Genomic DNA, 12,776 nt, shown 5'->3' with positions numbered 1-12,776 from the left:
TATAACTTGACACCAAGTTTAAACATACCAGAAATAGACATATACAAGGACTCAACTGTTTATAAAACTAGAGAACCAATTCAACCACATACTTTAGAAAAAAATCTGGTTTTTCTTCACCTACCATCTGTGAGCCAACCATAAAGGTAAATAGCAATGTTGAAGTATGGCATGTTTTCTATCAATAAACTCTCACTGTTACCAATTAGATTATAATTTTGGTACAATGCTCTTCCATCATTTATTATTTTGTAGAAGTGTATTAGTTTTACAGAAGGATCTCTGCATAAAATTAGGAAACTGACATAATGCATAATAAAACTGATGTCTGTATTACATCTTAAAACTGGTTTTAGCTAGTGACATCCCAGGCTGTTATATCCTTGATTCAGAATATCTCTACTCAACATTCTTGACATATATAACCTTGATCAAGGATAGCTCTACTCATTATTCTTGACTGATATAACCTTGATTCATGATATTTTTACTCAACATTTTTACTGATATAACCTTAATTCATGATATTTTTCTCAACATTCTTTACTGATATAACCTTAATTCATGATATTTTTCTCAACATCCTTTACTGATATAACCTTGATTCATGATATTTTTCTCAACATTCTTTACTGATATAACCTTGATTCATGATATTTTTACTCAACATTCTTGACTGATATACCTTTATTCATGATATTTTTACTCAACATTCTTTACTGATATAACCTTAATTCATGATATTTTTCTCAACATTCTTTACTGATATAACCTTGATTCATGATATTTTTACTCAACATTCTTTACTGATATAACCTTGATTCATGATATTTTTACTCAACATTCTTTACTGATATAACCTCCATTCATGATATTTTTACTGAACATTCTTTAATGATATAACCTCCATTCATGATATTTTTACTGAAGATTCTTTACTGATATAACCTCCATTCATGATATTTTTACTCAACATTCTTGACTGATATAACCTTGATTCATGATATTTTTACTCAACATTCTTGACTGATATAACCTTGATTCATGATATTTTTACTCAACATTCTTGACTGATATAACCTTGATTCATGATATTTTTACTCAACATTCTTGACTGATATAACCTTGATTCATGATATTTTTACTCAACATTCTTGACTGATATAACCTTGATTCATGATATTTTTACTCAAGATTCTTGACTGATATAACCTTGATTCATGATATTTTTACTCAACATTCTTGACTGATATAACCTTGATTCATAATATTTTTACTCAGTCATGCTGATAAGAAGAATATTTGCAGAATAAATAAACTATTTTACACAACATATATTTTTCTTCTCAGCTTTAACATAGTTACAAGCTTCCTTCCCATTGTTATCTCAAAACTGTACTGAGTAAAAGAATGAGAATGAACTAGTTGGTTAAGAACTTTAAAACTAGGCATTTAGTATATCATACAAAACAACAACATTAATAATAGATTAATTATTTACCCTTGAATTCTTTATTGGTGAAAAGATTCAACTAATAATTTGTTTATTTTACCTACTGATAGGGAAACTTAGCTCCAAACTGCAAGTAATTGAGATTCTGTACTGTTCAAATCATTTTATTTCAAAATATACTCTTATAGTTACTGTCCTTCTTTTCTAACTTGTTGGTAAATAAGAAAAATTATCCATTTCATCTTTAAGAGCAAAATGATTTGGGATACAGAAGAGAAGTCAGCCACTGAATCATCTTGTAAGTTTGCCAAAACATAAAGAAGACAAAAACTTAGTTCTAATGCTTTAAGAAAAGTCTCATTGTACAAAGAGAATGTAAAATATTTCACTGGTACAGTCTTCTAACTTTAAGCAGGTAACAGAGAATGACCCACTTTCTGAACGAGAGCTGTGATTGATCAATAAGTGTGATATAAATGTTTTCCTCGACATGTATTTCTCCTGATCTTAACTCCCACAGCACTGACTCAAAGGTAGAAAAACTATCCAGAATGAATTACAACTAATAACAGTAGTTATAAGAACAAACAATAAACTCCTAACTAATATGGAGTTATTTTGAAAGTTAACATTCTATCACTTTGCCCAATAAGTTAGAATTAAGCTATAAGTTCAGTCACAGAAAACTCTAAAAAACAAAATTTAATATTTACAATAAATCACAATATTAAGTATTATGAACATGAATATAAACTGACATTGACTTTGTTTCATCCACTGTATGTGTGTGTGTGTGTGTGTGTGTGTATATATATATATATATAATTTTTTAAATGTCACTTAATCCATATCACTCTACCCAATACTTTTTATAAATGACTTAATCCATGCCATTCTATACAATCTTTCATAAATATGACTTAATTCTATACAATATTTTAATAATGTGACTTAATCCCCACCATTTAATACATTTTATAAATATCACTTAATTTATGCCATTTTATACACTATTTTATAAATGACTTAATCTCCACTATTCTATACACTATTTTATAAATGTAACTTTATTCCTGGCATTCTTCACAATATTTTATAAATATGACTTAATTCCTGGCATTCTATACAATGTTTTATAAATATGACTTAATTCCTGACATTCCATACAATGTTCTATAACTATGACTTAATACCTGACATTCTATACAATGTTTTATAACTATGACTTAATACCTGACATTCTATACAATGTTTTATAAATATGACTTAATTCCTGGCATTCCATACAATGTTTTATAAATTTGACCTAATTCCTAACATTCCACACGTTTTATAAATATGACTTAATACCTTACATTCTATACAATGTTTTATAACTATGACTTAATTCCTAACATTCTGTACAATGTTTTATAAATGACTTAATTCCTAACATTCTGTACAATGTTTTATAAATATGACCTAATTCCTAGCATTATATACAATGTTTTATAAATATGACTTAATTCCTAACATTATATACAATGTTTTATAAATATGACTTAATTCCTGACATTCTGTACAATGTTTTATAAATATGGCTTAATTCCTAACATTCTATACAATGTGTTATAAATATGACTTAATTCCTGGCATTCTGTACAATGTGTTATAAATATGACTTAATTCCTGGCATTCTGTACAATGTGTTATAAATATGACTTAATTCCTGGCATTCTGTACAATGTGTTATAAATATGACTTAATTCCTGGCATTCTGTACAATGTTTTATAAATATGACTTAATTCCTGGCATTCTGTACAATGTTTTATAAATATGACTTAATTCCTGGCATTCTGTACAATGTTTTATAAATATGACTTAATTCCTGGCATACTGTACAATGTTTTATAAATATGACTTAATACCTGACATTCCATACAATAACTTACAAACATAAATAATCAAACTACATAATTTCCAATATCTCATTTCTAACTCTGTTACTCCACAACTCAAACAGATCTCATGTACTTTAAGTCATTTGTGAACTGAAAGAATTATCACAATTTTTTTTTTATCAAAGTTGATTTATATCATAATAAACAATAAAATTTAAAGAAATGTCTTTTTTTCCATGTGTCTACATGTGTGTGTGTGTGAAAAACAAAAGTATTTGTCGAACATTACTCCAACTAGAATTAAAACTTACCACGTTTCTTGTAAAGACCCCAAAACAAGTTTATATATGATTAAACAAAATGCTAGCTGGTAATGATAAAATTACTGTTTTTAACATCTAAAACTGATTATGTAAGCCACAAAAAATTGGTACTATCTTATAGAAAAGTAAAGACTCTAACAATGAAATCATCTATTTGTTTTATTTAGAATCATTGTTTTCCACAATCCAAAGTATAACAACTCTCATTAAATGCACTGTTACATTGTACCCATTTGTTTCTCACAATCTATTTACACATGTTAGGTGTGTGAACGTTTTTCTTTAAGTATAAATTACTAGTATAAGCTACCAAACTTTCAATTAAAAGCTTGGTCAGAACATTTATCAAAGTGTGTTCTGTTGTGTATAAAACTGTTATAGCAACAATGTACTTTTTAAAATTAACAAACACCTAAGAACACTATTAATTAATAATAAGTCTTGTACAGTGCAACACAAACCATTTTTACCCATAAAAACTGTCATCTAAACATCTAAAAATAATTTATTTAATTTTTGTCAGCTCTCCAAAACTGACAGAACAAATTATTTAAGTAATACTATTTATTATAGTAAATAAAAATATGTATAATTTAAAAAATATCAAGACGAATGCATATAATACGTTGGTGCTAAGTTTAACCAACCCTATATTTTTGCTTTTAATAAATCAAATAAACACATTATTACCCTCGTCTATATTTGAATAAAGTTCTATTACTGTTACACCTATATGTTTAGCAGTCTTATTCATCGATCAAAAAAATTGCCACACAATAAAAAGAAATCAATAATTACATACGAGTCACTGTTAACACTGCCTTTCTTAAGTTTATGTAAAAATGTAGGAACGAAATGGCCTCATCCTTATATATAAGGCTGTTGTACTGACATACCGATATTATATCATCAATCGAGTTAAGCTTTTTAATAATAAAATAATTTATATCGGTTTCCCTTACCTCCAAGTCCTCATATGACCTAAAGCTCAGAATAGAAAATCCGTCGATTATATCCTCTTCAAACATTGGTTCTTTATTCCTTTTTCTACGATTCGGGGGTCGTTGAGGCTTCAGGCGATTAGGGGATTCATCCCCCTCCTCACCACTAGCACCATTGCCCAGACCCCGACCCTGTGCTGCCAGCTTTTGCCTCTGTATTCTCAATGCTCTCTCGCGTCGACGGTTCCTCTGATTTCGGTGTTTTGAATCCATGGCGATTGATCCTTCACAATTCAATTAGGCTGAGCACACTATATTTAAATCACATCTTCATGCTTATAAAATACATCCTTCATAAGGCCAAACGCATCGATAAACTCACTATTTCAACACAATATCCTCTAAATTCAAGCGTACTTCGTTTGTTCAGATCGAATGGCGGATAATACATTGAAACCGTTTTACTCAGCAATATTGGTACGGAAATAAATCCGCGTAAGAAACTTAACTCAAAAATTAGTACCATCTACACTGCACTGAATAAATTGTGAATAAGCAGATTATATAAGTTAAATTTAAAGTGAATTTTCGTATTCAAGCATCTGCTAAATATGCTGTGTGATGCAAAAATAAAAATATTAAAACTATTATTGTCACTTAGTTCTGAAGAGCTACATTCTAACAAACAACGAGATATTCGTGCTGTGTCCATCACGGGTATCGAAATCCGATTTTCAGCGTTATAACTTTTCAGAATTATCGTTGAGGGACACCATATTCAAAGACATTGTGAATATTATATATATAAAGTATAGAATATATGCATATTTTTATTAATATTGTATTTGTTTCATTTTGAATTTCACTCAAAGTTGCAGGAGAGCTATCTGCGTTAGCCGTCCCAAATTTAGCGATTGTTTGTTTGTTTTTTAATTTTGCGCAAAGCCACACGAACGCTATCTGGATTAGCCGTCCCTAATTTAATAGTGTAAGACTAGAGGGAAGGCAGCTAGTCATCACCACCCACCGCCAACTCTTGGGCTACTCTTTTACCAATGAATAATGGGATTGACCATAAATTATAATGCCCCCACGGCTGAAAGGGTGAGCATGTTTGGTGCGAGGTGGATTCGAACACGCGACCCTCAGATTACGAGTCGAACGCTTTAACCCACCTGGCTATGCCGGGCCCAGCTAGTCATCATCACCCACCCCCAAATACTGAGCTATTTTTTTGCCAGCGAATAGTGGAATTCACCGTGACTTATAACGCCTCTACTGCTGAAAGGGTGAGCATTTTTGTTGTGACGGGGATTCGAGACCACAACCCTCAGAGTAGGGAATGATTACCCTAACCGTATATTGTGTATAAATATAACATTTTTCAACATTGATAGATAGTGATTTTTTAAAAAACTAAATTAATGTTTAATTTCGTAAATTTATATAGAACTTCTAATCTCTTTCATAAATATATTGAAAAAATTAAACAAATTAGAAAAAAATACTATCTTGATGGAATTGTTGGCATCATGCCAAGCTTTACATCATTCCACCATTGTAATTCACATACTGTTAGCGGTTATTTTTTTCAAATGATCAAATACCTGCATAAAACAAATAGTTGTGTGCGTTAAATAAAAACACATCATGCTTTAATTGTTTTCACTATAGCGAATAAAAGATGAATCTAACTATATATTTATTATAGAAAATTAATGAATGAAGTTATTAATGGATTATATAGTATGTTCCTACCCGCTTTTAGTTACAAACAATTACTGGAGTAAATCTTCAGCACCTAGAAAGAAAAAAGATAAACAGGGTGGTTGCTAAGAGACAAAGGCAATAGTAAGGGTATCGTAGAAACAGAATAAAAGGTAAATTATAATTCTTTGAGGGATTTTTAAGTCGTTTTTTTGGTATTACAGATTATTTATTATTATTATGGGAGAGAAAATCTCTGAAGGTTTGAATTTAATTCACTTTTACACTTATTTATTGTTGATTAGATGGTATATGATATTTTGAATCAATATACTTAATATTATTTACTAAAATATCGCCACTTTCCAAATTGTTTCGAGTGTTACATGGAGGTTAACTGTGCATAACTGTGAGGTGATACTCAAGGGAGGAAAGGCGGTTATTCAACAGTATCCGGCGACAACACCTTGGATATTATTCTGTAAATTGTAGAAATAAGTCATCATTCTCATAACGTTCCCACAGACCCAAAATGTGGGGCATGATTTTGTGATAACAGGACGCGAACCATAAACCACCGAATTCATAGTTTGGGCATGTTAATTGTAATACTAGATAAAGTATACTTGAGATGCACGTGAAACAAAACGAATACAATGATCTGTCTGTCACAGATTTGTACAGAGGTAAGTCTACGGATTGACAACGCTAAAATCAGCGGTTCGATTCCCCTCGGTGGACTCGCCACATAGCCTGATGTTGCTTTTCTATAAGAAAAATGCACAAACTCGTAGATTGAAGAATATTTTTTAGCATGAAAGTTTTGATTGAAAGAAATGAGACATATAAAACGATCTTCTCGCGTCCTAATCGAAGTGGTTTGGTACTGTAGAATTCCGATTATTACTGTAGTAATTATACAAAATGTTTAAATATTTCATAAATGAATATTTACGACACGTATCTACACCCGTATCTAGGTATTCTAAGATCTACACTCGTGAGTATAACATTTATCTATATAAATACAATTGTACTGTTTATTGTGTGTCCGTATAACTGGGCCCGGCATGGCCTAGCGTGTTAAGGCGTTCGACTCGTAATCCGAGGGTCGCACCAAACATGTTCACCCTTTCAGCCGTGGGGGCGTTATAATGTGACGGTCAATCCCACTATTCGTTGGTAAAAGAGTAGCCCAAGAGTTGGCGGTGGGTGGTGATGACTAGCTGACTTCCCTGTTGTCTTACACTGCTAAATTAGGGACGGCTAACGCAGATAGCCCTCGAGTAGCTTTGCATGAAATTCAAAACAAACAAACCATATAACTACTTCGCAAGGTATAAATTGAACTTCACTAAAATTGTAATGGAAGTTCATTAGATCTATGCAGAGATATATACAAAATTTCAGTTCTAACTTTTGCGTTTTTTACCACTTTTCTCTTCATATTGATGGATCTTTGCCAGAATATATTTCAGAATTGTTTTTGTTTTGAATTTCAAGCAAATCTACACAAGGGCTATCTGCGTTAGCCGCCCCTAATTTAGCAGTGTAAGACTAGAGGAAAGGAAGCTAATCTTTACCGTCCACCCACCGCCAATTCTTGCGCAACCAACAAATAGTAGGATTGACCGTATCTTTATAATGCCCTCAAGGCTGAAAGGGTGAATATGTTTGGTGTGACGAGAATTCGAATCCACGACTCTCAGATTGAGGGTCGTGCGCCCTAACCACCTTCAAAGATTAAATCCAATTGTATTGAAACTACGGGGGGGGGCAGCTTTCACTGTATTTTATTTCATGGTGTGGACTGACCTCGTTACATGTAAGGGAAACAACTTTTCTTGTCCTGAGATAACCTCTCATTAATTATGAATTTACCTAACTTCTGTCCAGGGGACGGGTACTCTAGATAGCATATAATAAATCTATATTTTTAGCGTCAAGGTTGTTTTTAGATACATTTAGTTTAGTAAAACATAGAAATATAACACCCTATTTACCATTTAATGCTTTTATTCATATACATTTATTTCGACGAGAACAACACATCTCTAACAGATTTAAACCTGATATATTAATATAACGCTTACATTAACTGCTATTTCAATTCAGTTACATAATGCGACATCATCCAATAAGGTTTTTCTTAAAACCTTCATAACACATTGCTGTTTATATTCTTTTTCCAAAGATAGAGGCTGTTTTTTACTTCTTTGTTGTTTTTTATGCGTAAATAAAATACCAAATAACGTTAAAGAATGTGTAGGGTGCGATAAGAAAAAAACTTTCATCACGAGTGAAAGTGTGCAGCGAAATGATGAGAAACATGTACATTTTTAGGAACATACACATGTTTTTGGTTTTTCTGTGACCAGTCTACACTCACAATTTATAAGAATTTTTACAATCTTTCACTGGAATTTTCCAAGCGAAAAATTGAACGTCTTTTACTTATTTCCGGTTGTGGTTTCGTGGTTAAAATTATCTGGCTTGGGAAATATTTCTGTTATGGAGAGCTCTGTATTTCATTGTTTCTTGTTATGGTGAGCTCTGTATTTTATTGTTTCTTCAATAACGGCAAGGATTTTAGACTCACGCAGTTTTTAAACAATGGATGATGTAATCATCATTATTTTGACTATCTTCACCGTTTACTTTGTTTTTTTCATAAGTTTATGTGCTTTAAACGCTCGTGTTTATGCTAAACAATATAACTTATAAAATTAAAATTCTTAAATAAACGCAATTTTAAAGATATAAAGATTTTGTTTAACTGTGAAGGTAACACAAGTAATTACAAATTACACTCTCAACAACTGGTTAATATTGATGGAATATTTACATTAGTATTTAACATCTCACATATTATATAATGTCTTATTTAGCCAGAGGATATTTCTCTCTTAACAAAGAAACTCGTTTTGCAAGCTCCTATTGTAACTAGGGAAATATGTCACTTAATAACCAGAAACGTGGTTATGTTTTATTTGATTAAAAATATATATATGTATAGTGTAATACCATCAATATTTTCTGTAAAAAATAAAATCATAGTTTTAAACACTCATACAGTAGTTCATTACATCAATATGAATATTTTAAATGATCTATTGCTTTTGTTGAAACACTATACCCGCTCCCAATTCAGAACGATATATACATAAACTATCATATGTTTGGAACTGCCTCAGTTTTATAACAAACAAAATATTATGTACGAGGAAATAAAAAAAAAACAAAGCCTAACACACCTGTCTAATCTAATGTTCTTTAAATATATTGATCCTTTTATATGTATGATGAGAGCTACTTGGTGATTGGATCGATTAGACACGTGACAATTTTGAAAAATCCTGTGGGGTTGTCATGACGACCACTGTTCATCTTATTTGTATCGTTAAAGAAAATTAAATAGAGAAATGTTTATATTTATGATATGCTCGTGTAGTTTGTAACAGCGACTGTGTAGTAAGCACTCAAACTATTGTAAGATACAGGTATAAGATATGTAATATAATAGCTGAGCTGTTAGTTACATAAAATCTGTGCGTAAGGTTATTTAGAAATTCACAGATAGGGAAATAACACAGAAATAGAAAAAGTAGAGAAATGTTTGCTAGTAGTATAGGATGAGGCGTTGCGGGACTGCCCTACCCTAAGGCCATATTATTGTGGTCATTTTCAAGGTCGTGTCATTAAGAAGTTTATTAATATGTGTCCGAGTAGCCCTGGAAATTAATGCCTTTTTAAATGCTTGGCAACCGACAACACCCAGTGCAATAAAATTATACTGACTGAAATAGTTTCTCTAGCTTGTTTGCTTGGAGATTACCTTGGCAGAGAACAATAGTTTTTACTTTTTATATGAAACCTGGTCTTCCGAATAGTGGCCAGTTTTGCCAACAGCGACCCAGATGAAGAATGACAGGTGAAAAGTATTTTAGTCACACCGTGTTCAACAACCTCGAACAAAACTGAAGTTCTATCTGGACCAATGGACTGTCTCGGTTATAGCGCCACCTCTTGAAAGTTTATGTCTAGTAAATTATTATTCTTAGGTTCTACGACAGCGCATAGAAAAAACTACGTGTACTTAAAAGAAGGTTTGTTTGTTTGTTTTTTGAATTTCGCACAAAGCTACACGAGGGCTATCTGTGCTAGCCGTCCCTAAATTAGCAGTGTAAGACTAGAAGGAAGGCAGCTAGTCATCACCACCACCGCCAACTCTTGGGCTACTCTTTTACAAACAAATAGTGGATTGATCCTATATAAGGTAGTCTATGTGGTGGATCTGATTAAGTAATTGATCTTACATAAGATGGTCTCGGTGGTGGATCTGATCAAAATTACTGATCATACAGAAGATTTTCTACGTGGTGGATCTGATCAACGTTATTGATCTGACATAAGTTGGTCGACGTGGTGGATCTGATCAAAGTTATTGATCTGACATAAGTTGATCGATGTGACGGATCTGATCAAAGTTATTGATAAAATATAAGTTGGTCTACGTGGTGTATCTTATCAAAAGTATTCATCCAACACACGTTGGTCTATGTGGTGGATCTCAACAAAGTTATTGATCCTAGATAAGTTAGTTTATGTGGTGGCTCTCATTAATATATTTGATCCTACAATAGTTGGTCTACGTAATGGATCTGATTAAGTTATTGATCCTACATACTTATTATACGTGGTGTATCTGATCAAAATTACCCATCCTACAGAAGTTGGTCTACGTGGTGAATCTAATCAAGGATATTGATCCTATATAAGTTTGGTCTACGTGGTGGATCTAATCAAGGTTATTGATCCTATATAAGTTTGGTCTCTGTGTTGGATATGATTAAGTTATTGATCCTATATAAGTTCGGTCTCTGTGTTGGATCTGATTAAGTTATTGATCCTACATAACTTAGTATACGTGGTGTATCTGATAACAGATATTTATCATACATAATATGGTCTACGTGGTGGATCTGATCAAAATTATTGATCCTACATTCGTTGGTCTACGTGGTGGATCTAATCATAGTCATTGAACCTATATAATTTGGTCTATTTGGTGGATCTGATTAAGTTATTGATCTTACATACTTAGTATACGTGGTGGATCTGATCAAAGATATTGGTCCTGCATACTTAAAATACGTAGTGGATCTCGTGAAAATTATCGACCCTACTTCACTTGATCTACCTGGTGGATCTAATCAAATTATATATTTTAAAATGGCTGGTATGGATAGAGAAAGCACTAGTAGAGGAGCGAACAACATTTCGACCTTCTTCGGTCATCGATAGGTTCACAAAGAAATTGGTTTATGTTGAATATAACCAATAGAAAGGAACACCTTTATACCTATATTAATAAATATATCTAACATCTAAGCACGCCCCCTACATTCCTACACTCAATTACACAACCGCCTTCAAACATGTGGCCAGCTACCGGTCAGTGACCCTTTCTTTCTTTGTGAACCTGACGATGAACGAAGAAGGTCGAAACGTTGTTCGCTCCTCTACTAGTGCTTTCTCTATCCATACCAGCCGTTTTCAAATATATAATTTTCTCTACAAGTGGGTGTACTCGTCATTACGGATCTAATCAAAGTTATTCTACGTGATGGATCTGATTAAGTAATTGATCCTACATACTTAGTATACGTGGTGGATCTTATCACAGAGATATTGATCCTACATACTTAGTATACGTGGTGGATCTTATCACGGAGATATTGATCCTACATAAGTTGGTCTACGTGGTGGATCTGATCAAGGTTATTTATCCAATATAATATGGTCACGGTGGTGGATCTGATCAAAGTAATTGATCATACAAAAGATGATCTACGTGGTGGATCTGATCAGTGTTATTGATAAAATATAAGTTGACCTACGTGGTGGACCTGATTAAAGTAATTGATCCGAGATAAGTTGGTCTATGTAGTGGATCTGATCAAATTTATTGATTTTACATAAGTTAGTTTACGTGGTGTATCTGATCAAAGTTATGAATCCAATATAAGTTGGTCTAAGTGGTGGGTCTCATCAAAGTTATTGATCCTATATAAGTTGGCATGCGTGGTCGATATGATCAAAGTTATTGACCCTACATGAGCTTGTTCATGTGGTGGATCTGATCAAAGTTATCGATCCTACACAAGTTAGTCTACGTGATGGATATGTTCAAAATTATTGACCCTACATAAGTTGGCCTACGTGGAGGATCTAATCAAAGTTATTGAACCTATATAAGTTGGTCTATGTGGTGGATCTGATCAAAGTTATTGATCCTATATAAGTTTGTCTGTGTGGTGGAATTGATCAAAGCTATTGATCCTACATCAGTATGTCTACCTAGTGGATCTGATGAAAGTTATTGATCCTACATAAGTTTGTTCATGTGGTGGATCTGATCAATGTTATTGATCATATTAATCTGATCAAAGTTAATAATTCGGCATAAGG

The 12,776-nt window shown here is 32.4% G+C and overlaps 1 protein-coding gene across 6 annotated transcripts in view; it reads right to left on the bottom strand.

Moving 5' to 3' along the window:
- Positions 1-5,048, bottom strand: part of LOC143253859 (uncharacterized) — a 123,276-nt gene extending 118,228 nt beyond the window's left edge. For 3 of the 6 annotated variants that reach the window (XR_013029871.1, XR_013029872.1, XM_076508325.1), the window contains exon 1: positions 4,620-5,048. Coding sequence is in view for 1 of the 6 variants with exons in the window: in XM_076508325.1 (XP_076364440.1) it covers positions 4,620-4,871 (252 nt within the window). In the remaining 5 variants the exon portion in view is untranslated. The remainder of the gene's footprint in view (positions 1-4,619) is intronic. The other 3 variants (XR_013029873.1, XR_013029874.1, XR_013029875.1) reach the window with 1 other exon arrangement.
- Between the last annotated feature and the right edge of the window lie 7,728 nt (positions 5,049-12,776).

The sequence above is a fragment of the Tachypleus tridentatus genome, chromosome 6 (genome assembly GCF_004210375.1).
Source record: "Tachypleus tridentatus isolate NWPU-2018 chromosome 6, ASM421037v1, whole genome shotgun sequence".
Taxonomy (NCBI): domain Eukaryota; kingdom Metazoa; phylum Arthropoda; class Merostomata; order Xiphosura; family Limulidae; genus Tachypleus; species Tachypleus tridentatus.
This window is presented reverse-complemented; position numbering and strand designations above follow the sequence as displayed.